Raw genomic sequence first — 27,994 nt, 5'->3', positions numbered from 1 at the left:
CAAACAAGTGCAGGTGTTCCTAATAAAGTGCTGGGTGAGTGTATGTGTTGTTATTGTCCTTCAAGCTCAGCAGCATTCTTGTATTTCATAGCTAATATAATTATTGAACTTTTTAGAATAATGAATATAGATGTGGTTAATGTGAACATCAGGGCGATTCACATTAACATCTTAAAATTTGACTGTATTCATACTGAATCCATCATATGATTAATTTTTTCAGGCTGTATAGGATGTGTGAGTATTGGAACAGATCTTTTATCTTCGAGCAGTTTAACATCATTTGTTTAAAAAACATGGTAAGTGTGTAGCTGCTGCCTACTCCAAACTTACTTAGGACACCTCTGGATGAGATTTGAGACCAAGTATAAGGAAATGAAAGTAAACAAACTGTCATTGTGTAACAAAGTTTATTACATATGTCCAAACATATGTACAGCACATTTCTCATGAAGAGTGGTTTTGTCACAAATATAAATTATTTAGACTCTTAAAGAACATATGATACAGGAACTGTAGCTTGCTTAATGTGGAAGAAAAGATGTGCTGGCTGATCACTGTAACAGGTCGGCTAAGTGCCCTGGACAAAACACAGATGAATTATGTTTATATTTTCCCCTCAAATTGTCAACTCTTTCAGAAATAACAGAACCACATCACAAATTACCAGAATACGTGGTCCCTTCACCAGTTTACACTGAATTATGATTTATCCTTTCAGAGCAATTTCCTTAAAATGTGACCATTTAATACTACATCCTGCCTGTATTAGACCCCAGTACTGTCCATGAACCAATATACAGTATGATAATACACACATAAATAAGGCACAAATGGAGAAGCTAAAAAAAAGAAAACAAAAACAAAAAAACAAAACCAAAGAGGGCCAGAGCAGGACCAGATTTGGCACAGGAAAAGAGTGACCAAAGGTAATAAACATAATGAAATGTCAACAGCAACTTTCTGATAACCCTTTAACCAACCAGCAACTGCACAACTGTCTGTGAATCAAAGTTTCCAAACCATAGATTAGGAAAGAAAATGTTATCGTGTAGCATTTTCAGACTTCATCAAGTACTTACATAGGTGGAAAGATGGGTGAATTAATTTAACTACACTGAAGTACCATTCTTAACCATCATAATACTGAAAGGCAAAAATCAAGGATTGTTCCAAGTCATAGTGTTATGAACCTTTCCACAAGTTGTTGCAATAAATACTGCTTACAAAGCTTCCATTTCATTGGGCCTACGAGGAGGAAAGTGATTAAAGTGAACAAAGCAACAGGACTGCAATGATTTATACAGATACACAGTTAAAGAAATAATGATTATTTGTACACATGAGAAATGTGAATTTGTTAAAAACCGTTTTCAAACTATCTGTTGAGTGTTTGGAGGAAACATACTGGCTTGACTGATCATTCAAATTTCAAAAACAACTAGGCCGTCCCGTCACACCACCATTTTAACCCACATGGTGAGACTCCATGATTCGGTTCAGCTACATGTTCAAGATAAACATTTTAAAGGTGCAGATGATAACACATTACACATTCTTTTGTACTGAAATCTTCTAATGACATCATTTGAAAGACATAAAGCTAAACACAAAAAAACATAATGTTCATGTCATGATTCCTTTGGGAATAATCCCATACATTTACCATTCAAAAAGGCCAAAACCTTCAGGCACTTTTAGGATTGAGATCAGTCATCAGTTCATGTATCCTAAAGTCTCTTTAGATAATAGTCCATGGGACTAAGCATCCATGAGCATTCCACTCAGTCTTACCATGTCTGACTGATCGAGTCCATTCATTTAAATAAAGAAGCTCGTTTTAGTATTTTTCCATCGTGAAGATGACAGAAGGAAGCAAACGTCTTCCTTCGGGGCACAAATCATTCACAGCCACAGTCACTGGGGGGGTGGGGGGTGGGGGTGGGGTGGGGCAAAATAGTTTGGTTTTGCTGGTAAAGAGGGTAACATGTTGATTCCCTTTCCAACTGTGAGCTTATGATTGGCGAGTCCAGACTTGTCCTTCAGCAGCAATATGTGGCTTTAGCCCTGGACAAAACACCCAGATCAGTCTTTTAGACAGCACTGGCAGACTTTATGTTTTCCTGTTGTTCCAGTTTGGGTCTGCCACAGCGTTGGGCTCTACAGGTCGCTCGAGTGGCGAGCGGGAGTCCTGGGGAGACTTCTGAGCCTGCGGGGAGCGAGGGTCCAACAGTGGAGGAGGTTTGTCAGGGTGGAAGGGCCTGCTGTAGTGCTCAGATCCAGGTGGACCTGCTGGCCTGTGCTCCGGCATCCTCCTGAAGTCCTGGAGAGGGCCTTCTCGTCCCTGGTGGTAGTTGGGACGGAATTCATCAGGACGTCTTCTTTTGGGGTCTGGATGCCTGGAATGTCAACCGCAGCAAGTTTATTAAAACAACAACCCAAAAACAACGAAAAAATGAAATCCAAAAATATCACCAGGTTTACCAGGCTTGAACAAAACCTCACCTGTCATAATAGGGTCTGTGACCCCTGTGGTCCCGGTCATTGCTGTACTGCTCATACGGCCTTTTTCGGGGGGAGCTGTTGTTGCGGTAACTGCCTGAGCTGCGATACGTGTCTCCATGTGGACGTCGATCACCATAGTGATCCTTGTAGCGATGCTGGTCATATGGATGATGTCGGTCTCCCTGCCATGACTGGTTGCTGTTACTGGGGTAATTGTATTTACGGTCCCTCTGCCAGTCTCCTCGATCTGCAATTAATTATGAAAGGTTAATATCAATGATTGATGTTTGTTTATTTCCTTATTGAAAAGGTTTAATTGTTTAATCCTGTGTAATGCTATTTATGGTCTAGATTTCACTGTTCAGAAAATGATACCTGCGCCTGAAACAAACCTATTCACACGTACCATCGTTGCCAAAGTGTCGCTTATTAGCCGCATTGTACGGTTCCCTGTGGTGTCCGTGGGGGCCTGGCTGGTTCGAGTGAGATGCGGATTTGGAGGATGGCTGTGTACCCATGGAGTCTCGACTAGAACCAGAAGGTTCTGGTCTGAAAGATTTTACCCTCCCAGCAGGATCATCCTTCTTCTTCTGCTCCTTCTGGAAATGTCACAGGAGAATTTCAGTGTTGGTTACACACAAGAGATCATGCTCACTCCAGGAGTCTTAATAAACCAGTGTGATATCAACCTGAGACAGAACGCAACTTACCTCCTCCTCATGCAATCGCTTCTTCTGTGCCATTTTATAAAGTTTGTGAAGCTTTCTTGCACCAAACTCTGTAAACTTTGACACAAAAATCCAGAGGTTTCTGCCAAAAGAAAAAAAAGAGGCACAAAATAATAATCATTAGCTGAGTTATACAGGTTGCCATCATGATTCACTTCACAAAGATCATATCTAATCACCTTACCTTCGCCATATTTTGACATGTTCTGGGTCACTGTAGGCTTTAAGGCACTCTGTGATTCGGTCTCCAATCTTCAACAGGCATGTGCGTGTGTGCTGGAGCTGCTCCTGGTCGGACAGACCCTCGTCTGGTTTATCCAGCTGCTTCAGGGCCTTTTTCACCGGCCTCATGCGCTCCTTACACTAGACACGTATACAAATTGATAAGATTACTGAAATACACTGCTTGTTGCACTAAAAAAAAAGAAAAAAAGACCATAACATATACACAACTCTGCAGCCAGGGTCATTTTACACATTACTGATCAAACTCCACTGACTTAATATTAGTATGAGAAACAAAGAATAAAGAGAGAAACTCACAATACTGAAGGTTTCCTGGTCGAGTTCATCATCCTCCTTTCCTTCAATGGGAATGGGATCAGACCCAGCCGTAATGTGAACTGGACCTTGAGTCTTCTTCCCTTTGGCTCCTTTAGCCTGAAAGGCAAAAATACCAGAAATCAAGACAATTAATCCATGTGCGCTTTTCACATCTTTAATAGATTACTCATTATACGAAGGCAGAAGGCTTTGATTTTTGAACCACTTTCTTTTAGCTGCATGTTGAATTTTAATGCTATAATAATGTGCAGCACAGCAAAGATTAATGTAAATTAATATTAATATATATCATGAATACTTTTCTGAAATACCTTTTCTTTTCTGGGCTTGGCACCTTTCTTTTCTTTGTCCCCGTCCTTTTTAAGGGTTCCCTGTTTTTCTTTGTTCTCTTTGTTATCCTTTTTCTTTTGTCTCTTCTTGGCGGGAGACTTGTCTGTTCCATCGTCCTGCTCAAACGTGAGAAAAGACAATGTAAGTTCAACAGCATGGTAAATGTGCGACTACTCTGCTACCTTAGAAACTGAATTACACCTCTCTGTTAAGGTGCTGCGGTGACTGCACTGTAGAACACTGTTCCTACAATGCAAGATCTCATTTACAGTTTGGTGTGTAACTCACACACTGACTGTTATAACATCACTGCAACACTAGATGGAAATGTGGTGCACTTCAAGACAATTTTGTGTATTCAATACACCTGAAGTGATACCTATTTTCATTTCTCATACCTGACACAGGTATGGGAAATAAAAAGATGTTTCCACATATCCCCGTATTTGTACTGTAGTAAACATCTTTAAGAGGAGCACATATGCTGCACACGTGACACTGCAATGGTCATCTAATGGCTGACCTTGACTTCACCCTCCTCTGATGGGTTGTCGGACAGGCGGGGGGAGGAGATGTCGTTGCCCTGCTCATCCTTGAGAATCTTGTTCTCCTTTTTCACTCGGGGCTTCCTCTTCTTCACTTTGACCTTTAGAGAAAAAAGGATTGCATGAGCGATTTGGTAGGTGGGGGGCCTCGTGTGTGGATCAAAGACAAACTCCATGTGTTGAAAACAGTATGGATTAATGGCTCTGTCATTGATAGTGGCATACCTCCTCCCCTGTTTTAGGCACGTCTGTATTGTCTTGTTCTTTTTTCAGCAGCTTGAGAAGATACTCAGCTCTCGCCTGCAACTGTTTGGCCTGAGGCTTCTTGCTCGGGTCATCTGGGAGAATCTGTACAGAGTATGTAAATGTTAGATTGCTTGATCTAAACACATTCATTTAATGTTAGATTGTGGCTGTGCTTTTATATTTCTATTTTATCTTAATTATCAAACAACTACCTCCAATTCCATGTTTAAGGTAGATTTTAGATATTTACCTTATCAGCGAGTTTAAGGTCAGGATCCGTCTTTATCAGATCCCAGTTGCTGAAGCCGTGCTCGTAGATACCGAGCAAGAGCTGAATGTCATCCTGCAGATCCCAGTCCACATCAAAGTGGGCTATCTTGACCCTGCAGGTCAGCTTGAACCTGTGGGAAACAGAGTCTTGTCAAGTTTAATCTGCGACACACATGCACCTTTTCTGAACCTCTTATCTTGAACATAATACAAAGCCCATTCTCCCCTTTATATTTGCAGTGGTATCTTACTTATTTCTCTCAGCAGGGTTGGAGGGCACTGCTTTGTGCAGCGGCTCAAACTCTTCTTCGTGCTGGATGATGGACTTGGCATTGACCTGCACTCCAGAGATCTTGATATTAATTCCTCGCCGTTTCCCAGGACCTTTGGCTGCAAAAATAACATGCATCATTTTTGTGCCTTGAAAATAGAAAAAATCTGAGAGAACTCTCAACTAGAAAAACCAACATACCTTCAACTGGGTTCTCTTTGAGGTGTTCCTCGTGCTCCTGCACTGCAGTCACACAGCTGCTATGAATCAGTTCACCAAGTCTCTTCAGGTCAGCTATGGATTTGTCCACCAGCTCAGAGTCTCGGGCGATCGCCTCCAACCTGAATACAGAAGAGAGCACTTGGTTTGTCAAACAACTTCATTGGTCGTACTTTGGCAATTAAATGATCTAGGCATACATTGATTATCAATATAGTTTATCAATATGCTTACCTTTCAAGTGGAGACCCAAATTTCTTGTATGCCTTAATGAACCTGTTGATGACATTATGAATACATTATTAATTGATTAATCATGAAAGGACTCTAGCAAATGCAACTAAGCTTCACTGTAACACAAAAAAAGTGTACAGAATACTCCTATACCTGCGGATCTCGGCATCAGTGAAACCCTCCACGTTGTTTTTGCGGGCTCGAGGTCGGCCTCTCTTCTTTGGCTTCTTGTCATCATCGCTATCGTCTGTCTCGCTCTCTGAGCCTGAAGAGCGGTGCTTCAGCTTGGAGCCCACATCACTATCACTATCATTGGCCTGAGCCTGAAAGACACAAGAACCAGAGTGGCACTTTGAAGAAATCGCTGTGACCTGATTGAAAAGCTGAGAAGCTGGTGGAAGATGGCGTTACTTAAATAATGGTGTTGGGTCATCACTGCTGAAAAATGATTAAAAAACATTTTCACTCTCTCAAATAAATCTGTAAAATCTCCTCTTACCCTCTTGTTAGAGCTCCTGCTTCTGGGCAACATGAAGATGTCCTCCATCTCTCGCTGCTTCTCCTCCTCCTCAATTTTGCGTCGCTGCTCCTCAGGGATGATATCATCCCATTCCCGAATGGGCTTATCTTCAAACTCTGGAGTGCTCTCTTCCATACTGGAGAAATTGGCAACCTGCAGCAACAAGCAGAGAGAAAAGAATAGAAGTTGAAGGGGATGGATGTCTAACATTGAATATAGATCAGGGTCTGAAATTAGGTCTTTATATAGTGAACTATAATTTAAAAAAACAAACTCGTGGATACCTTGAACTGAGAAAGAAGTTCATCTGTAGCACTCGAGCCCTGGTCACTTTCCCTTGTTTCGGCCAACCTCAGGATCTCCTCAATATCCATCTCCTACAGAAGCAGAGACATTGTCGTTTAATTTTCAAAAAAATGTAAAAGGCATTTTTAATGTGAAATTATTCACTTATTGTGATACCTGTGGCTCTGACTCCTCTCCTTCTGCCTCTTTGAAAAGTTCCTCGGCACCAAACTTGAGAATAGCGGTCAGTTCTTCTTTATTAAATGGGTTTGAACTGTGAAGAAAAGCGGCAATGTTTAACACACAGAGAGCTTCAGCACCTCAACATTAATTACCACTCCACAGTTGTATGCCTCCGCCGCTCAGACTAGTTTCTGCTGACATCCCTGTTTATCCTGAATCATATGAAATATTAACCATTTTTGTGAAATTATGTCATAATTGCTGTGTGAATTCGTACGTATTCACAGTGACCTTGAGCTTTGACTACCCAAATCTAATTAGTTCAGCCTTGAGTCCAAGTGAATGTGCCAAATTTGAAGAAATTCCCTCAAAGCATTACTGAGATATTGTATTCACAATGCCTCTAGCCCTGGCTGTTGCTGGTGTGGAGACATAAATAATAAATTATTATAAAAAATAATTTATGGCTTTTTTGGCATATTCATTTTAATATGCCAAAAAAGCCATAAATTATTTTTGACATCTTACTTAGTGTTTCCTGAGTTGCTGTCCAGTACAGTTCGACCAGTGGTGTCCATTCTCTGAATGACAAGATGGTCCAATACCATCTTCTTCTTTGCCCTCTCAATGATGTCCTCCTCCACTGTTCCTTTGGTGACCAGTCGGTATATATTCACCTACACAGGGAGCGCACAGATATATTCTTATACAATTATCTTACTAACTACGGAGCATATCTATGAGGACAGCCATGGATTGAAGATGTTGATTACCTGTTTCTTCTGGCCGATCCTGTGAGCCCTGGCTTGTGCCTGCAGGTCGTTTTGAGGGTTCCAGTCAGAGTCAAAGATGACTACAGTGTCTGCTGAGGCCAAGTTAATCCCTAAACCTCCAGCTCTGGTGGATAACAGGAAGCAGAAGTCCTACAAAACAGATGAAAACTGTCACTACAGATCTCAAGTTCCTCCTATTTGACTCTTTTTTAATCATTTATCAAATACACACCGGGCCTGCTACTACTTTGAAATAAAAAAAGGAAGCTGAACATGTACTTCATTTGTTTAAAAAGTAGTGCCATCCCTTTACTGTAGATGCTTTTTATAACATTGCAACAATCAAAAAATTGTGGGTTAGGGGATTTTACAATAATATTAATACTTTTATTAAAAAAATGAAATATTCTATTTACTGCAGATTGAACAAATATTTATGGTAAAATCAAATTTCCAGACTTTCAATCTCTGTTAGTATCAGTCAGTTGCATTAAATTATTAGATTACATACCTCTGAGCCTTCTGCATTAAAGTGGTCAAGTGCTTGCTTTCGGATTTCTCCCTTTATGGAACCGTCCAATCGCTGAAGAGGAGAGAGGCAAACAGAGATTTAACCTTTGAAGTTTTCCTGGGCAGCCATCTGCTCTAACCTCTGCATCACCCTGCTTTACATGCCATTGTACACTGTCTATATGCTCAGACTAATCACAGCCTACCCTTAAGACTAAGTCAGCAGAAACAACCCAAGTTGACAGACTTGCAGGACTCCAGCTGGTCTTCGGTCGAAAATAACTTGCTGATATAAATAACCACATGAACTCTCAGCCTAGCAAAGTATGTGTTCACCAACACTGACATCCGATCCGAGTCAAACTCCCCCAACACAACCACCCCACAAGCCCCTTCACTATAAACACCAATAAAAACAACAGTCAAAACCCGAGGTCTGACTTCATAAACTGTTGATGAAGCTGGTTACACTTACAAATAGATTGCTCTAGTTTATGTTCTGTCACATACTTCCTTTAATGCAGTTGATCTTTGTCCTTTTGATCTGTGATAACTTAATAAGCAGGAAATTGTGTGCACGTCATGGAAGGACATCATTGGTTTGCTTACCCTGAAGCAACCTCAAACTCATATCAGGTGGTACTAATTTTTAGGTGGTGATGCAGACCACAGCATCAGTCAGATTAACTACAATGACGCAGGAAGGAACCAAATGTTGCCCTGACATGACGTATTGTTGACCAACATCTGAATTCAGCCCAAAACTGAGGAAATCATACCTGGAACGGGTAGCGGTGCTTGGCGAGGTATTCAGCCAGAATGTCCAACATCCTGACCATCTGGGAGAAGATCAGGACTCGGTTGCCTCTTTCTCTGAGTCTGGTCAGCAGTTTGTCCAGCAGCACCAGCTTCCCACTGCCCCTCACTAGACTCTGTGACATACAAAGTGAATGTGTGAACACTGTAAATAAAGAAAAGTTAGGTAACACTCAGCTATCTCTTGAGACTGTTATGTTCCTACCTAGTTTCCTTTAGAGAGCAGAGTTATCCTAAGGTAACGCTCTGAGCTACACAGGGTTCATAAAGAGACTTACCTGCATGTGTTCCTGTTGTGTTTCTGTCTCCACGTCCTCAGGCTGTTTAATAAGGAAACTATGGTTGCAGCACTTTTTGAGCTCCATAACAATGTTCAGGAAGCCGGCGGAGCTGCCTCGGGTGCCTTTGGAAAGAGCTTTGTAATTCCTTGTTAAAATCCACCTGGAGATATTCAGGAACAAATTAAGTTAATGGAGAGAAGAAATGCAGCTACTGTACAAGTGGTTTATGTGAAAGACAGATGCAATAAAAAGGTTATAAGAAAACCAGAAATAAAATCATACTTGTAAAATTGTTTCTGCTGTGCAGTCATGTCAACACGGAGGATCTGTTCCACTTTGGCAGGCAGAGATTTTTCCACATCTTTCTTGACACGTCGGAGAAGGAAGGGCTCGAGGACCTTGTGAAGACTCTGATAACCATTTTCTCTTCCTTTCCCGTGTTCGTCCTCAAAATCCTCCCAGGAATCAAACCTACAGTGCACAACAGAGATAACGAAATGTCACTCATCTCTGGCGGGAACTCAAACTGCTACTTTAGTTCAGTATCACATTCAACGCCTAAACCGGGACGTACTTGTCAGGCATGAGGAAGTGCAAAAGTGACCACAGCTCTTTGAGGGAGTTCTGCAGCGGAGTGCCAGTAATGAGGAGTCTGTGGTTGGACCTGAACTCCATTAATGTTTTGTACAGCAGAGAGTCATCATTCTTCAGCCGGTGAGCTTCGTCTACACCCAGGAACGCCCAGTTAATGTTCCCAAGTACACCCTGGAGACAAACGTTAAGACATTGTAAGTGATTGATTCTGTTCATGCAAACAAAGACTGTGTAATAAAAATATACTGTTAACACATAAAGAAACATTTGATTTATCATTGCACCTACCTTGTCTTTAAGTAGAATTTCATAAGTGGTTAATAGTGCGTTGAAACGGATTCTTTTTGTTTGATGGTTCACCCACTCGTAGTCCCGGATCTACACAAAACAGAAGTTTATGTAACAAACTCTGGAGGTACCATAGAAATAATACAAAAAAAAAAAACCCTCAAGACAAATCCATCTTACCGTTTTCCTGCTCATGACATCACCGAGGTAGACCACCACATTCATGTCCGGGGCCCAGGTGTCAAACTCCCTCTGCCAGGAGGTGAGCGTGGACAGAGGCACCACCAATAAGAAGGGTCCGTACAGCTGATGCTGGTGGAACAGGTAGGAAAGGAAGGATATGGTCTGGATGGTCTTTCCCAGTCCCATCTCATCGGCGAGGATAACACTATTGCACCTGAGGTGGAGGAAGAAGATACATGGTTCTCTTTCTTTCCCTTTCCATTTTCACTCAGTCTTTTTCAAATAAGATAACTGTGCCAACACATTATTAGATTCATTTCCACACTACCTGCACCAGGAGTGAGCCAGCCAGTTCAACCCATCCAGCTGATAATCTCTCAGCTGTAGGTTCTCATCTCCGATGTACGAAGGTTGCTTCTTCAGAGCAACAAACCTTGGCCTTTGCTTTAACACCTGAAATAACAGGTAGAAAAAAAAACATCTTCAACCATGAGCAGGTTTAACTTTGAAATATTCAATTTTGAGAGTAAAGATGAGACTTGTTTTGACTCTCACCTTGCAGTCTTTAGAGGGGACGGTTTTGTTGGAGTTTCGGTTCGTGAAGCTGTTTATGCAGTGCTCAAACTTCTTTATGACCAAAGCTCCATCTTCCCAGCTGCACTCAGAATAAGGTAAGCCCATCCACTTACATAGATACTCCGGCTCATTGGAGGATGGTGTCTTGTGACTATGAGCTGTTTAAAAAAACGCAGACAAGTTATTAGACCAACTATTCAAAAAGAAGCAGCAAACTGAAAAATAATGTGACAGTGAAAAATAAGAAAAGGGACTTACAGGGAAAGTCAGAGGATCCTGGTGCCTTTCCTGTTTTTGTTGCTGTTAATAACAAAATTAATTTTAGTGCAGCTCAAGTGCAACACACATTTGTATATATATATATATATATATATGCAGCACTAGCAGATATATTGACTTCTTACCTATGACACGCTCCACGATCTGAAACTGCTTGTTCAGGTCAGCAGTGAGCTCCTGTTGACAGTTATGAAATTCCACATCCTCAGGAGACGCCCTCCTCAACCTACAAACAAGGACAAGGTAAAAAATCAAACTCTCTATAAAGACAAACAATCAATCAACAACAAAATGTTGATGCAAAGACGAATATTTTCACCATGAATTGAGCTCTTCGCTTTTCTTTTTGTAGTTGTCCAGTTTCTTTAGTCCCTTGACCTTTTGCTGTGTCAGAGAGTCCATGCTCTCCCATGTGTTGTGGATGTAGGACCAGCCCTTCCACTTAATCAGATACTGAGTCTCACCCTCGTCATTCTCAGGGTCAAAGCCTTCACATGGGTCCCCATTTTCCTCTATAGAATACACAGTAGTGGACGCCCCGTTGGCTAGAAGCAAAAAAAAAAAAAAAAGTATTTACACTGTGGCAGCACGTAATTTAATGAGAAACATGATTTTTCATAATAGTGAGAAACAACAGTGAAAATGCTTCACCTCCTTTTTTGCCTATCCTGGTGTCCATAACTTTCTCAATAGTCTCACTGTCATCGTCCTGCTGTTCATCGCCTGCGTCCCCCGTCATTTCGATCAGGTCATCAGAGTCCGTTTCAAAGTCGTGTTGGTCCTCTTTGTAACTGTAACACAACAGAAAGACAGGGGATAAGTGTCGATGTACAGGTGATCGTGATGTATCAATAAAACGACTTGTTATTACCCGTGATGGAAAACATAAGTCTTTGTAATATTTGTAATACTTGAAAAGCACAGAGAAACAAATGTTTAAAAAAAATAAATCCTTGGAGGAAAAACAAAAACTGTTCAAAAATGCACCTTTTGACTTTTGTTGCGCCCCTTCTTCGAGTCTGTCTCTTGGGAGTGTCTTCCTCATCATCATCATCGTCATCATCATCGTCATCGTCGTCATCTTCTTCAGCCGACGACTCTGGTTTCCTGGACTTTCTTCCCTTCTGAGACAGCTGCTTTTTGACTGTTGATGATTTGGTCTGAGGTCTATAAAACACAGAGTTAAGCACACAAACAGGCAAACCACTTAGAGAAAAGGAATCAATCTCCTGAATCATTGATCATCAAGTGATTTTGCTCTCTGGCTGTCCAGTGGCCAATTGCCAAACTGCAGCCACATATCTAATAACTTGAAAAATATTTGCAACATGTTTTATGATTAGAATACATTTCAAATCAATTTCTAATTATAGATGTTATACTGTTTAGAACATCAGGCTGAAGGATTCAGGTGTGTACGTCACACCAAAGTAAGGGTAAAATGTGTAATCAAACAACTGCTCACACAATATGGAATGATTTCGATGACCAGTGGGTAGCTGTCTGATGGCCAGGCTTCGCTACACTCTTACCTTCTAGCAGGAAGTCGTCTGGATCTAACTTTTTTCTCTTCCTGCTCACTGTCTGTACTGTCCGAAGCCTCCTCCTCCTCCTCCTCCTCCTCCTCCTCCTCTTCATCATTTGAGTCATCATCTTTCCAGATATTTCTTACAACAAAGAAATGCCACAAGTTCACCCTCAAGGCCCATCACTGCTATAACCAATTATAATTTCATGAAATACTGGCCAGAGGGTGTTCAACCCAATTTAATCAGGGACAGGCCACTGATCTGACCAATCAAATTTGAAGCAAATGTATCAAATATGACCTGGCTGGCTGAAACTAACTGAGCCCATTCTGAGCCAAACAGATACCCATTTACAAATAAGCATTAAATGATAAGAATCACAATATGAACACAAACTTGCAGCAGAATGACGCGAACAGACATGAACTGTGAAAAAGTACCGTATGGATCAAGTGTTAAATAATAAAATCCTGTTAACAAAAAAGTTCTATAGAAGTGTCTCAACATGACAGAATTCAAAAAGATTTGAAAGAATATGGTGCTGCATTACCAAATAAATTATAGGGAAATGAAATAATAAAATAATAATTCAAATCCCAAAAAGATGTTCACACCCTTCATACTTACTCCTTTTTCTTAGCACGTGATGGTTTTCTCTTGGGACTGTCACCCTCAGAGTCACTGCTACCCTGTAAATACAGTCAACAGAGCAGATACACATTCCATTAAGAGCTGCGTTTCCATTTGAAGCACTTCCACATAACAGCCACTAGATGGCACAAGTGGCTAATTTAAAACAGCTGATGCCTACAGGGATATCTGTGCAGTCAGGCCACACTACATGTTTGTCTTTATCGTTTCATTGTTCGTCTTCAAGCTCTCATTCACATCTGCTCACCCCAGCTCCAATGTTCAAACGAGCCGGCTCCTGTCTACTGCGATTTGACCTCCTGACCCCATACACATCTGGATGTTCTTCCCACATCTGTAATCAAAGAGAAGCTGCTATCAGAGACTCACAGATTCTCTGCTCCACTATATGAATTTAGAACGTCACAGTTCCATTGTAATTTGTAAGTATGTATCATAGGGTTATAACTGAGGGGTTCATTAACAATTATTCTGAACATTATCTCAATTATTACATAAAAAACCTAAGTCTATAAAATACCAGGCAATAGTGACATATGTCTCAGTTTCCCAGAACACAAGGTGGTGTTTAGAAATGTCTGATTTTGTACAACCAACAGTCCACAACTCAAACATATTCAGATTTTAATTATATGAAACAGAGAAAAGCAGCAAATATTCACACCTGAGGAGCTCTAACTGGAGATTTTGGGCATTTTTGCTTGAAAAAAATGACTGAAACTGTTAATTATTATAATGGTTTATTATTTTCCTCTTGGTTGACTAATCAATTGCTAATCTTTTCAGCTCGAATGTGCTACATACTAATTGTAGTCGTATATTGTTTTGCAGTTGGTATATACAATTAACACTTTCTGACTAACAGAAAATTAAGCAATATGTGTGCCATGAATGTCAATCAAAACTGCAAGTTATGAATGCCATAAAGATTTAATGCTTACTTTTTGTTTTTCCTGGATGGTTTCTGTAGGTATATGACCACCACCCACAATCTACTATTATTTTTTTGGAACTGGGACACAGCTAGTCTCACAAAGATAAAAAAGACAATATGGCTGAAGTAAAACTTGCATAACTGAGGATGCAACTACAACTGTCAAACCTTCATAATCACATTAGCCTCATTACATGCAGTTAACTATTATTAGAGGACAGGAACCATAATCTGCTTTAGAGTAAGTTACCACTGAAGACTTAGGTACCTCTCTAAAGTTCAGTGACCTTTACCTTTTTCACATCTGCCAGACGCTCCTTCTTTCTGACTGGCTTGTCTTTGACTTCTGATGTGGTCTGCTGTGATTTGGACTCTGCAGATTCGCTCTCTGACTCGGAGTGACTCTCTGACTCTGAGGAGCTGTTTGACTCCGAGTTGTGGGATCTCCTCCTCTCACTGCCATGTTCACTCTCTGACTGACTTCCTGACTCCGACGCAGAGTGGTTGGATTCTTCTGAAGCTGAATTGCTACAGGAACAAGAAAATGTTCATTCTTTCGATTTTTCAATGCATATATATGCTGAGCTAATGTTTATATTAAACTGTACACCCTACTAAAAGATGGCAAAAGTGTGAGTTGATATTTGCAGCAACTTAAGAATGTCTTAAACTTCAAACTCAAACTGCACACACTCATGGAGACATGGAGAAACTAAATACAAGAGGTTAATACAAGGACTTAACACATGAGTAAATTGTGACTCTTAGTCAAGAGGAAACAGAAACCTAATTACATCATGCACCATGTTCCTTACTCAGCTAACAGTCTTATAATAACCTCATTCTCGCTAAGGCACACAAATCCTCTTAGAGTCATTTTGAAAAGCCTCAGAGGTCACAGAGACTAAAATAACAAGTTAAAACTGGGACAAACTGTAATTTAACAAGGCATCACTTTGCTGAGTGCTTACACCCACTGAATAGTTTTAAGTCTTTCTGCTTTGCTAACACACAAGTTATAAGAAAAGTTATATGAAAATAAGACCATAATTAAGAACCATAATTACTTATATCAAAAACTCATATCCTCATCAGGCCTGCTTCCCATTTTTTAGAGGAGTGAGTATCTTGAGATTGCTAAATAAATACACATCAGCGAGTCCAGAACCTAGGCTTCTGTTTCCTAAGCTTTTCAGCCCATCACTAAATTGAAGCAACGTCTACTTTTGACCCCTCATCACACGTCAAACATGAGTTGTGAGCAGTTTCATAGAACGTATGTTTCCTTTCAGATCGTGTCATTTGAGGGATTTTTTTAGAGGCCTGAAAAGGTGAGTATGTTCAATATGTCATGAAAAAAAAAACAGGAAAATAGAGAGAAATGTCAGGAGAATAATCATCTTGTGACCCCCTCAGATTTATCCTGAGTATCATTTAGAGGCCCCAATTTGCCTGGCTGGTGACCACTGGAACAAAATATTACTAATTTGAAAAACAGATAACTCAGTGTCACTATACACAAGTACCTTCAAATGTTTTAGGGACCCCTTTGAAAACAAAATGGTGTGTCTCGAAGGATATATCCTATTACAATGAAGTTCAAATTTGATACAAGTCAATCAATTTTGCATACAATAAGTACTACAAAGTTTAATTAATATTTTAAAATGAGAGTAAATTAATTTGATTGTGGGGGAGTCATCAATGGATAAAATTATCTTGGGATGGTGACCTCTCCTGTCTGGCTTTATCTGCATGCAGTATTTTGTCTGGGCATATGGGGGCGCTACACACATTCAGAATTAATCTCCAGGAATCACTGCTTTCAATGGACTGTTTTGCAGATATATGGGCTCATGTCTTGCAAAGATTGTAATTATTATTAATACAGGTTTTTAGTTATGTTATCTATTAGGTGTTTTTGTGAACAACACTCTTACTTGGAAATTTGAAAGGATTTACATTTGCCTTATTAAATGTGTAAACAATAACCACGTCTGTATTCTACTATTTATACAAACATGATGATGACAGCAATGATAATTAAGGGGAACATGAAAGCATTGCTGAGAACTAAATCATTATAAAGTAAGTGATGGTAAATGTTACCAATTTCACAGCCCCAACTGCCAAACTCGGAAGTGCATGGCTCCTTCCGCTTTAAGTGAGGTCACAAGTGGGTGGGGCGGGACATAATCTCGAATTACTATTGGTTGACATGTTACTAGGTGGAAATCTAGCCTATAGCAGTGCAGTGTGCAGGCTTTGCAAGGTCTGAACTCTTCCTGTTCCTCCTCCATGTAGTTCTGAGCTGAGTTTTAATACAGATAAGTGAGCAAGCTGGGCACACAAAGCAAGGGCCATTTTGTGACTCAGAAGAGTGTGTATACAGTACTTTACTAAGATATATTATGTTACATAAAGTGAGCAGATTTTCTGTTGCTCATTATACTCTGCTCTGCATGTCCACAGTGTTCAATTGTCTGAAAAAGTTAGGCTGTTATCAATGGCAGAGGACATATTTCACTCACAGCTAAAAATACTAAAATGGCTGCCACAAGATCACACACAAAAAAAACTACAAATGTGATGTAATCTGCTGCAGTGTACCATCAGTAAAATGATATGAGGGTGATTACCTGCATTTAGCATCCAAACTTCTCTGTGTCTTTATCTAAGAACACAACAATCTATTGAGATCAGGCTGCATTATTTGTTGAGAAAATGTGGAAAACAGAAATTCTAATACTAAGAACCTAAGCTGGGATACAGCATTAGTTAAATAAATACAAACATCTTTCTTTTTTTAAATAATGGCTAGCCACTTGTTGTTTCTGCATTCCTGTATTGTCCTGACACCATGCAAATGATCTGATTAGTTTTAAAAATCATCTTTATTGATCAAAATGTAATGTTTCCACTGATTCTTATATATGAATAGGATAAATTGACTGGGGTTGATAAATACACAAATGCAAATGTTAACACTTTATAATAAGAAAGGCAGACAATAGTGTAAAAACAGTCACCACATTTGAGTGTCCAGTCCCTTGATCACAGGGCCTTTATAAGCTACCTGTCAAGTTACACAAATTTAGCCAGATTTAAATAGAAAATTAACATTGTTTAGCTGTAACATTCACAAGCATTAGACATGATCAACACACATGCTTCAATAAACACACCGATCACCATATAGCTGATAACATCTGATTAATACAAAAGTGCCTTTTAAATTTAATCTGATATTGATATTTAAAAATCACAGTAAGTTTATGTGATCGGTGTAAAGTAAAAGCAATCATCTAATAATTCTAATCATAAACAATCATTCTGTGTCAGATATTTAAATTGAAACCGTCCATTCATAAAAGCCCCCTAAAACCAAAATAAAAATAACCTTCCCATGGGAACAAATATAAAGCTGAAGGTTAACGTTCTGTTACATAAGCATGTGCCACTGACATAACTTAATAATACACAAGTAGTTTTTAGATAGTTTTACTAACCTTCCACAACAAGACAAAATTTATTTACAAGGCATTAACTCTTAAGGGGTCTAAAAAGCAGAAATAACTGGGCATAATCAAACTTGTATTTCCTATAACTTGGTCAAAACTTTAAGTACAGGTTCAAATAAAAAGTATAGATTGGTATAAAAATAAAAATTGCAACCACAGGCAAACTGAGTTCAGGTCAAAGAACTAACGACAAAGTACATTATCTGTAACATATCCAAAAGACTGGACATATCAATGACCATGAGTAATGCCAAAGCAAAACATTGTTTCTGAACAAAAACGAAACAACGTTGATAAAATGGTGCAATGCAGTACCAACTAGTAAGACAAGGTCATATTACATTATAGGGACAGGACATTAAACATTTGTGACAAATCATTTGGAACATAATACAGGACAAATGAGTTTTCCTGTGGTCTAACACATACATCTTGTGGGCTATGATCTCTTAACACAGGCCTGAAACCTCAGTAATGAGTTAAGAAATGGTAGGAAAATCAGGGTGTGGCTATTAAACAATAGCAAGGTCATTCGTGACACTGGTGCACTTCATCAAAACCACGTCGCAAATGTATACACAGGTGATCAACCATGCTTGACAAGGTAAACAATCAAACCAGATATGGAAAAGGTAAAAAAGTATAGTGATCATACCTTGATGCATTGCTTTGAGCCGATCCTTCATCATCTTGTTTTTTATTTTTATTCTTCATCATTGTAGTATCCTGAAAATCGCTGATAGGATGATCTTTTGTCCTGGTATTTACTGTCAAAAAGTTACAGGAAGCATGAACTATCATACAAGTCCCACAAGATTGCCTTAGCTCAGATGGCAGTTAAAGCCCAGGCGGTGCGACACGAGTCAAGAAAAGGCATTAAATCGAAAGATTTGAGGATCATTACTTGCATCGTTAATTTAAATCCAAGTAAGAAAAATGACAGGTGCTTTTACAATAAGTTAAATATCCATCGCATGTCTTTCAATATAGTCCACGGATCAAGCCGCATGCAATTAATTCTAACTGCGTCATCAGATGAAGTATTAGAAAAACAACATTTACGGATGAGAAAATCAGTAAATTATGAATTACACAATGTAAACATACCAATTCAATGTGAAGAAAGGTGGTAGCCTATAAATGAACTATTTGATTCACGTTCGATCTATCACAGAGTTTAAACATTTATCCGACTCGAATGAGGATAACTATAAAAAATAATAACTTAACAATAAATTACAAAAAAGAGCCTTGCTTCGAAAAGCTTGTAGGCCTTTACAGTCTTCATCTACTGTCAGACACAGAGCGACAGAGTCGAGCAGCACACTAAAAATGGAGGCGCGCCATGGCTGCCAGAGCCCAGTATGGAAAACAACGACAAGCACTCCCTCAGCACAGACGGCTCCTACGGCTCGACAAATCAGCCCAAAAACCACACCAAACGCCAAAATTTCCGCTAAAACAACGATCGTACAATCACAAGCTTCAAGTTTTCATCAAAATCAAGCGGTCTCGGTCGAAAAACGGACAAGAGAAACGGTTTGACGAAAGCCCATGGCACCCTTCCCAAGGCTCAGCCGCCATCTAGAGCTCCTTCCTAGCTCTGAATGCTTTGCCTTTGATTGACGTTATTTCCATTTACCCCACACTCAGGTGATGTTTAAGTCCCACCCCTTTTATTATGTTTAAAATTTGCTTTTATATAAACTTACATACATTGTCAGCCCGAGGACAAAAGCATGACACTGAAAGCTTTCTTACCACTTCATAAAAGGGTAAAAAGAGGCTGTACAAGTATATTAATGTTTTTTTTGCAGCAGCAGCAATTGCATCACTTCCTGCTCAGACAGGAAGAAGGACAACCAGGAGCCATTTTAGAGAGCCTTTGGAAACCATTTCTGGCCAGACCAAAACCATTTTATGTTTCTTACACAGATGGGTGTATTCTCCCCCACTGTTTTAAAATTAGCTTACATAAAGATTTTACAGTGAGACCGATTAAAGCACAAAGGTGCATTTTAACTAACAATGTTTCCATTAACTCGTCAATCGAGGTGATAGTTTCCTTTGTGGAGAAACACCAGATAAAGAAAGAAATCATTACTTCAAGAGATTCGTCAACCCAGTACACAGCTTAAGCACTTATGCTAGCTCATAATTACGTGATCAAACTTGGATGATTAGTGACACAAAGTCAATGCAATCCAAAGCCATTTGTTGTATGAATTAACTGAAATTTTAAAACCCAATGCCGAGCTAAAGGACTTCAACGTTATAAAAATATTACGCCAAATATCCTCCATGATATTCTGGTTAAATAGCTAATGAAACAAAGCCAGGAAAAAATACGAGGACATACACTTTATTTAAAAACAACATTTGAATATCAAATGTACAATGGCTGGTTTTGTGTTTCCCAAAAACAACAGTGTAACTTTTCAACGAGTCCACTATTCAGTCAGCAACGGTGTTCCAGTGTCCATGTTGTTGTAAAAAATAAAAATCCAAACGCTTAAGTCCAGTCAGAAAAAAGGTTTCATCTTGTCAAAATTTGGCTAACTGCCAAATCACTTGCCATCTTCACGTTAAACAACGCTGTCTCCACTTCAGCAATATCCAGTTGAATGGGGTCTTGATAGGATAAAAAAAGAAGGAAAAGTTGTAAGCCCACAGTGCAACTGAAATGAGTAATGATTCACTGTCCAGCAGTTAAAAAAGGCATGCTAAACTAGACTAAATTTAAGACAGTTTAGTAGCATACGTGGCTAGCTTTCAGTTGCGTTAGCTAGCACTGCGCAAGTGCATGTGTTACGCTGAAAGGAATGTTTGTAAGAATACATAATTGTTAAAAAAAAAGTTAAATTTTTTTTTTTTTTTTAACAAAGTTGCCATTCCCATAAATTTTCATGAAAAGTCATCATATCGACATAATGTACAGAACGCAAACTGAAGATTGGGGTGATTTTGTAATCCAGCCTCACTTCATTTTAGGATTATTGTTGTTGGAAGTATTCTCCTACAGCCAAACTTTGATGTACTAAACTCCAATAAGACATACACAATACTTTTAATGCATCGAATGGAAGTAAATAAATAGATTTGGCTGAAGGTCCTACAATATAGAATGGTTAGCATAAAGTTAACAGTGAGAAGCGCAACAAGCTATACTGATCCAACTGATCAAATTTTTGTTGGGTCCTGAATTAATATATTGTTTGGTGAATTTAAAGTTATCGGCAAAATGGAGTCTGAGTTGAGCAGATATTCCAACAGTTTGCAAAAAAAAAATTCATCAGCTGACCACCAGGGGTATGATTGTGGAGTTAGCCTAATTCACATCATGCATTATGCGTAAAACTTAATTACGCAACAGCTGTGATGTTCAAGCTAATTAAGATCAAAACAACAAAGCACTTGTATGTGTGCAAACAATGGTGTATGCAAAATAAAATACATAGCCTGAATTGACAGAATGATTACCAGTCATCAAAGCAAAGACATGACTGACCCATAGATGAACATAGTAGCATCCAGTAATTATTAATGCAACCTTCAAACAATGGTTATTTACTTACATCCAAAAATGCTCTTAAAAGCTTTGAAATACAGCAGTAAAACAAAAATAATTGTGACATGGTATTGCTCGTGTTTTATCAGGTTTTCAACATAGGCAAAAAACCTATCAGAGCAAAAAAAAGAAAAAAAAAAGATATTTTTAGCAAAAATGGGGAATATAGCAACTCCTGGAGAAATGTGGCTTTTTCTATACAATGCCAACAGGTGGCAACACAGCCAATGTCCACATAAAGCCACAGCAAAATCAGCTTATATTTTTGTTAATATGAAAGTAGTCACATAATGAAAATTGTTATTCATGGACTACCTTAAAGTCACTTTTATTGACTTACCCTTTTGTTTATGCCTTCTACTTGCTGACATCTAGGTCTTATGCTAGCCATTAGAACTTAAGTGAATGGCAGCAATAAATACATCAACTAAATGTGTCAGTAAGCTCAGCTTAAAATAGGAGGGAGGTATCCTCAACCTCTTTAGGAATCCAAATGGCATACTGTGAACATGTGGCAACTAAGTTTTCTATTCATTATATTCATGAGCTCAGAAAGAAAGTGAATAAATACTGAGGTCAAACATGAACTTACAGAGCTGTCTTCTTTCTCTTCAAAACCCGGAAATCTTCACACCAGTCAATGCTCCCACTGTAGAAAAGATAAGGAACATACATGTATTACCATAAACCAGACCAACACAAAAAATAGCAAACAAGTGGACCACTCAGAGTGGCTCGCTTTAGCTGGTTTGAGGCATTTTGTCAATACAGCTGATTGACAAAAACTACTTTTTGCAGCAACCATCCTGTGAAAGTGAGGAGGATTGTGTTAATCTTAGAGAGAAAATACACGGTTTTCTCCAACCTTCACAGTGATAACTATTGATAAGTAGCTCATGTTCTATACAGAGAATGCTGGAAACTTAAGGCCAAGAGAATATAAAGCTATATTCTAACTTTTTTTTTTTTTAATATTATAATATCAGTTAACAGTTATTTTTTCTAAGGTTTTGCTCTTCAAGAAATCAATTTTCACAGACACCTTAAAGCCTATATGACATTTTTCATACCTCTACATCTTATTATGCTTGTTTACTACTGACAATGGATGTTTTCATATCTTACTTAATTAAAACCTTCAATGCTGAAATCTTCTCAAGCACTGTTACTAACGCGACTTATTGAAAGCTAACTTGATCAATATTGTGTGGTTTAAAACATTGTATAGGAATTTATAATGTGTGGGAAGCCAATAAGGCAAATAAAGAAAGTTTAACTGATATTATTTCACCAATGGAATTGGACTAATAGTTACAACTGATTATGTTCATTATTATCATAGTAATTACACCTGATCTTCAAGTTTTTTGAAGGGTTTTGCAACAGACCGACTCTAGCACAGATGTGTCAGAAAAAAACAACACCTATGGTGCATGTCAGCGAGGCACACTACATTTTTAACTAAGGTATGTGTAGACGTAAGCTAAACATATGTTGCTCTGTGCAGGGTTAACAGTTCTTGTGCTGTATGGTGCATTTAGGTGCTCTTGGGAAACGTGTGCAACTCAGAGCTGTCAATTGATTGGAAAACATTTTTTAACATTAAAAATCCATCAAATACATATTATCAAGTCAAGAAATTACTCCTGCTAACTGCGGTTTACCTTTATGTCCTTCTTGGCAAATTTCGAGCCTTATGCTTTTTGTTGTAAGGATTCCTGTCTGTTTCTACAGCTACTTCTTACTTTCTGTGTTCAGACCAACTTACTATATGCATTTTATTTGGTTAGGCTATATAAAATGGAACATATCAAATGATGTATCTTTAGACAATTTAAAGTTTTTTATCTTACTCATTAGCTATGGGCTGTAAATTCATGTAAATATTTTCAAGGTGTTAAATGGTCACATTATTGGCTATACGTACTGATTACAACAAGTAGATAATTACTGCTTACGGTTATTGTTCCAGAAATGCCATTTTGTTGCATCACTCATCTCAGGAAATTGTTGTTGTTGTTGATATGTTGCAATGTAAGACATTCCTCATATTTTGCAAATGTCCCCCTATGGAACTAATTAAATTCATCTGATTTTACGACTGGCTGGTTAATCCAGATTTTGGTGCAGAAGTATTTTGAGTGACATTCCTCTGGCAGCAAACATATTTTAACTTTCATCTGGCTGAAATTTTGTGGTTCTGATATTTTTTCCCCAAGTGTCACCTACCAAAAGCAGTGGAATGAGGAAATAATGAAGTTAAACAGCTATAATTTGAAACACATGGGTATTGGTAAAATTCTTTTACCCTACATGACGCCCTCTACGGGCCACAATTAAAGTTGTATTTCTACAGTGCAATTGTATAGCCATATTAGCCCTCACAAAATTTCCAGTCTGCTAACTTACAAAATGGAATCACAACATATAAATGTAACAAAATTTGGAAATATTTGTGCAGGTTTTCAAACTACTAACTACTAACGTGGAAGAACGGGCAAAGATTTGCATAATGTGAATAGAGGTCAACATGTTTAACATTGTCTACGTCACCTGAGCTAAACTGCGTGTTTTCGTACAACTCTAATGGCAAAACGCAACATCCAAGTTTAAAGAAGTAAGTTGGTAAAAACACTTGAATGAAAATTAAGCTGTACAAGTGTTCGCACAGCTGGTCTTAACACCCTAACTATTGCAAAGGCATGATTGGACGAATCTTAAGGGATCGCAAACCCACCACATTCCCTTCTTGCCTAGCAGCCAATTTGTTTTGTAAAATGTCATTGTTTTAAATATAACTTGAAATGTGATTATTGTCAGTTGTTTCTGTTACACTGGACAAAGGTAATATTCAGAAATCATGAACAGGTTAGCTAGCTAGTTGAATATGGACGTATTAAAAATCGAATTGTCAGTTTAAAATAATTGAATGTTTATTGCAATAGAATATAAGGAATCTGTCTTTAAATGCTGAAATTGGTGAACTCAAACCATATAAGTAATGTTAACACTTAAAATATAGAAGAAGATACTGCACAGCAAGAAGTCAACATAAGACATACTATGATTTTTGTCGTGTTTTAGCAGGATGATCACTTGTAAAACTCTAATGATATGTCAAAAGAGACAGTACTAAAATTTATACGAGTTTAGTTTACATATGCATTTAAGTCAAAGAGAACTTATTTTAAACTCTCTAACCACAACGCATCTGTCACACAGTAAGGTATTTGATTATCTACATATATTTTAAATCAATGTGTTTATCGTCGCCACATCATACACTAGGGGGCAGAACTAGCCCACCATCAAACATAATCGTCACTGCTTTTAGTCAAAACAAACTGCTATAATGAACAGAAACGATGCAAGAAATTATATTTAGCGAGACTTCCTAGTAATGACATTGAAGTGAAAAAATGCACTGTTCACTTAGCTTTTTATTAAGTTATGTTTGTGTGGTCAGTAAAAACAGTCAATTTGATGTTCAATGCAAAGATAACATGCAAGGAATCTTCTGTAAACATTTAGCCTATCTTAAGAATGATACTTACAAATCCCCATTGCAGTGTGAATCACTTGAATCCCTCTAATCACGACTCCACGATGACTAAATGTCAACCCTTTAAAATAGAAAAGTACAGGTTCAGAGAGGAAATGTGACAACAGCACACCCTACTGGCTACATGTATGTGGCAGTACAGACAAAGAACCTAGTAAGACTGCGAAAAACACAGAGCCTGGGCTGGTTACTAAAAACATACCATTTAGCTCAAGTAAGAGGATCTCCTTTCTTCTAAGACGCAGTTTGTGAAACATCAAGGGGAATACCTGCAAAATATAAAACATGTTTACGATCAGTTTTGCAATCACAACTAACAAAATCACAGCTTACTTTTGTAGAAAAAAACTAATATAAATTGGACATTTGTGTTAAAAGATCTATTTAAGATTATTTCCAAGAATGTTTGAGAGCTCATTAACATATTAAGAAAATTAATAATGAGTCGTTGCATATTTAGTCATGAAAATGTTTCATTTTTACATGTCTTGGTGGCTCCAAATGCAACTAAACTGGTCTTCAACAGTAACATCCTATTGAGAATAGCTTAGAGAGGACATTTTGTTGTGTGCAGGGTGGTACTAATCCTTTGGATTGAACAATATAGTTTAAGATGCAAATATCTAGTATAAAAGATTGTACATCATCTGTTTTACTATGTGTAGTATTTGTCTTTATATGTAGATAAATCAACAAGGTTGTTCGTGAGACTGTGATATTAAGATGATTTTATTTCTTTATTTAATTTTAATGCAGTATTTAAAGTTTCCTCAAATTCATACTTGTAGTGAAGCTTTCTAACATAAAATCTTTATTTACATGTCTTGCAGGTATAATGTAACATGGAAAAACAAAATTAATGTACATATTTAAATTACCTCTCCATTCAGTACCCCAAAGGGTTAAAAGCCAACACCCTATTTTGTATTTCGAAGTATATCTGAGCTTTTACAACATATAGAACCTTTATTTGACAAATAAATCAAGTATAGTTAAGTATAGTGTCTACAATGTAAAAGTAGTTGTCAATAGTCATATTCTGAGCATTTTGACAACTTGTCACAATTTATTTAACTATTTATAAATAATAAGTTTTAAGCATCTAACACTTACTTAAATCTTGTCATAAACTACATTTGTACACTCTGTGGTAAGATCAGGCGAAAAACTATTGATTTTTAAATATTTTTTTGATTTATAATTCGATGAAAAACCTCAAAAAGCATATATACTGAAAATAAACAAAAATATGCACGAGCTTGTTGTATTGATGTCAATCAGTCTCAATACATCAATTAAAAAACGAAACATTCGCTTATTTTTGGTGTTTTCGTCGAGCAAATTCAGACAAGGGCATTTGCCCTTTCAAGGACAAAGCAAATTTTAAATGCGTAGGTTGAAATAACTCCAAACAGGTCGAGAACAAATGTGCTTGTCCAAATATGAACTAAGTTAACTAAAAACAGAGCTAGCAAACATATAAATTTCATCAACTAAAACACAATTATATGCAATTTACACTCTGTAGACCGTGTTCTTTATTCTTCGCTGACAACACACCATGGCCATTTTTACAACACTGCGTCTAACTGTCGTTCTTTCCACCATATTGCCATACACCCCTGGCTCGTATTTTACAGCTATTAATGCACGATTACTGTTAAGTTCTTACCCATTATCCAGGCCGTGTCTATCCCCCGTCATCTTCCCCGGTCGGTGCCACATTTTTGGGCGATTTTCGTCGTTTTGGTGGGTCTTTCGGCCGCATCATTCCGCCCTTCCTCTTCTCCGTCCTCACCGCCTTGCTCCTCTGTTGTGTGTGTCCTCTCCGCCTCTGCCTGAGCTGATATCCTTCAGCGGCTCTGCCCCCTTTCCTCTCAACGTAAGCCAAACTCCACTTCCTCTCCAGCCCCATCTAACTAGCGTTAGCAGCCCACTGAACCCGTAAAAAGCACTGAAACTCTTCTTGCTGGAACCCGAACTCAAGGAAATACATTTGGAACCATTTTTAGAAAACACAAAGTAACGTTATCAAAACATGTTTTATATCGTTTTTTTTATTATTATTATTATTATTATAAAGGTATAAAAAGCCACGTTAAGCCGTAAAATCAAATAGTTAAGATTTACCGGTTATTGTCAACAAGTAACCTGTGTGACTTTCCAATAATTGAAATTAACTAGTTTTTAAGGAAAATAGGTATAATTTTGTAAAATCATAGTGGCACCTATGTGTCATAGTAAGTGGTACTATACTACTGTAAATATGCACATTTTCACCTGCTTCCAACCTTCCCTCTCATCAGCCATACAGGAACACTGTTAAAACACAGTTAGGATTAGGTATTATATTATGTGTATAATAGGCTGTGCCTTCTTTAAACCTTTTCCTTCATTTGGACCTTGGCAGGTGGTGTATAGTAAGTGCAGGGCTTCTAATAAATGATCAATAGCATGTTAATTCACAGACACCAGACTTGGTTCCTAATATAGATGTAGGCTACCTGATCGCCATACTTAGCAGTGATGAAAGAGTGATTAAGGCCATGCACCACCCCATTCTAGAGTAAGATATGCCAAGCACAGGAGGGTTTTTCGTTTGGTTGGTATTAATGTTTTTGTATTGAACTGAAGAATCATTTTTGTTACAGATTTGATTTGTAATAGTGTAACTGGAAAGCTGCTTCAGGGTTAAGACTGGTTTTTAAACCAAACACAAAGGCAATGTTAGATGCTTTACAGAGACCTGCCTTGACTGTGGCAAATTGACCAAATAAATTAAATGGATCATATTACTAATCTTATCTGAAAAAGTTTGAACAAATAGAATCAGAAGTCTAATGGGGACAACCAAACTTGGCAAAATTTGACTGTTCAGTCAGTGCAGCCTTTGTTGAACAGTGTATGGAGAGTGTGGTATGCACTCCACCCCCATTGCTGGCCAATGAGGTGTTGGTCTCAACAGCGCATGCTCTTTGCAGTGGAAGATTTCTTTAAAAAGATCCCCAGCCTAGCAACAGGAGTGCCCT

General features: G+C 38.3%; 1 protein-coding gene across 2 annotated transcripts; it reads right to left on the bottom strand.

The window, feature by feature from the left end:
- Window positions 1-391: 391 nt before the first annotated feature.
- chd2 (chromodomain helicase DNA binding protein 2) lies at window positions 392-26,812 on the bottom strand. 2 transcript variants are annotated; one of them, XM_022754591.1, is made up of 42 exons: window positions 26,638-26,812; window positions 25,168-25,234; window positions 24,958-25,026; window positions 21,996-22,052; window positions 18,491-20,466; window positions 14,608-14,842; window positions 13,628-13,714; window positions 13,357-13,418; window positions 12,733-12,867; window positions 12,188-12,367; window positions 11,852-11,991; window positions 11,520-11,745; window positions 11,326-11,426; window positions 11,180-11,221; window positions 10,901-11,079; window positions 10,674-10,798; window positions 10,343-10,559; window positions 10,163-10,252; window positions 9,855-10,045; window positions 9,563-9,751; window positions 9,278-9,440; window positions 8,963-9,115; window positions 8,185-8,256; window positions 7,674-7,823; window positions 7,429-7,577; window positions 6,895-6,991; window positions 6,717-6,809; window positions 6,412-6,585; window positions 6,066-6,235; window positions 5,913-5,954; window positions 5,661-5,800; window positions 5,440-5,578; window positions 5,169-5,319; window positions 4,898-5,020; window positions 4,651-4,773; window positions 4,109-4,243; window positions 3,777-3,893; window positions 3,418-3,596; window positions 3,216-3,315; window positions 2,912-3,104; window positions 2,506-2,752; window positions 392-2,399 (listed from the first exon to the last, which is right to left on the bottom strand). In XM_022754591.1, the coding sequence occupies exons 5-42, from the start codon at window positions 18,634-18,636 to the stop codon at window positions 2,114-2,116; spliced, it is 5,541 nt and encodes a 1,846-aa protein (XP_022610312.1). In that variant the 5' UTR covers window positions 18,637-20,466; window positions 21,996-22,052; window positions 24,958-25,026; window positions 25,168-25,234; window positions 26,638-26,812; the 3' UTR covers window positions 392-2,113. The 2 variants fall into 2 exon arrangements, with proteins under 2 accessions (XP_022610312.1, XP_022610313.1); XM_022754592.1 differs by lacking the exon at window positions 12,733-12,867.
- Between the last annotated feature and the right edge of the window lie 1,182 nt (window positions 26,813-27,994).

This window comes from Seriola dumerili, unplaced genomic scaffold, assembly GCF_002260705.1.
Source record: "Seriola dumerili isolate Sdu_G_001 unplaced genomic scaffold, Sdu_1.0 BDQW01000219.1, whole genome shotgun sequence".
Taxonomy (NCBI): Eukaryota; Metazoa; Chordata; class Actinopteri; order Carangiformes; family Carangidae; genus Seriola; species Seriola dumerili.
This window is presented reverse-complemented; position numbering and strand designations above follow the sequence as displayed.

Bases quoted from the DNA above. Each gene is read 5' to 3' on its own strand.
- chd2 (XM_022754591.1), bottom strand. From the start codon at position 18,636: ATGATAGTTCATGCTTCCTGTAACTTTTTGACAGTAAATACCAGGACA. The intron at 12,868-13,356 runs GTAAGTATGAAG...CTTTGTTGTAAG, and splicing joins TCACGTGCTAAGAAAAAGGA to AAATATCTGGAAAGATGATG. The intron at 5,320-5,439 runs GTAAGATACCAC...TGTTTCCCACAG, and splicing joins AACCCTGCTGAGAGAAATAA to GTTCAAGCTGACCTGCAGGG.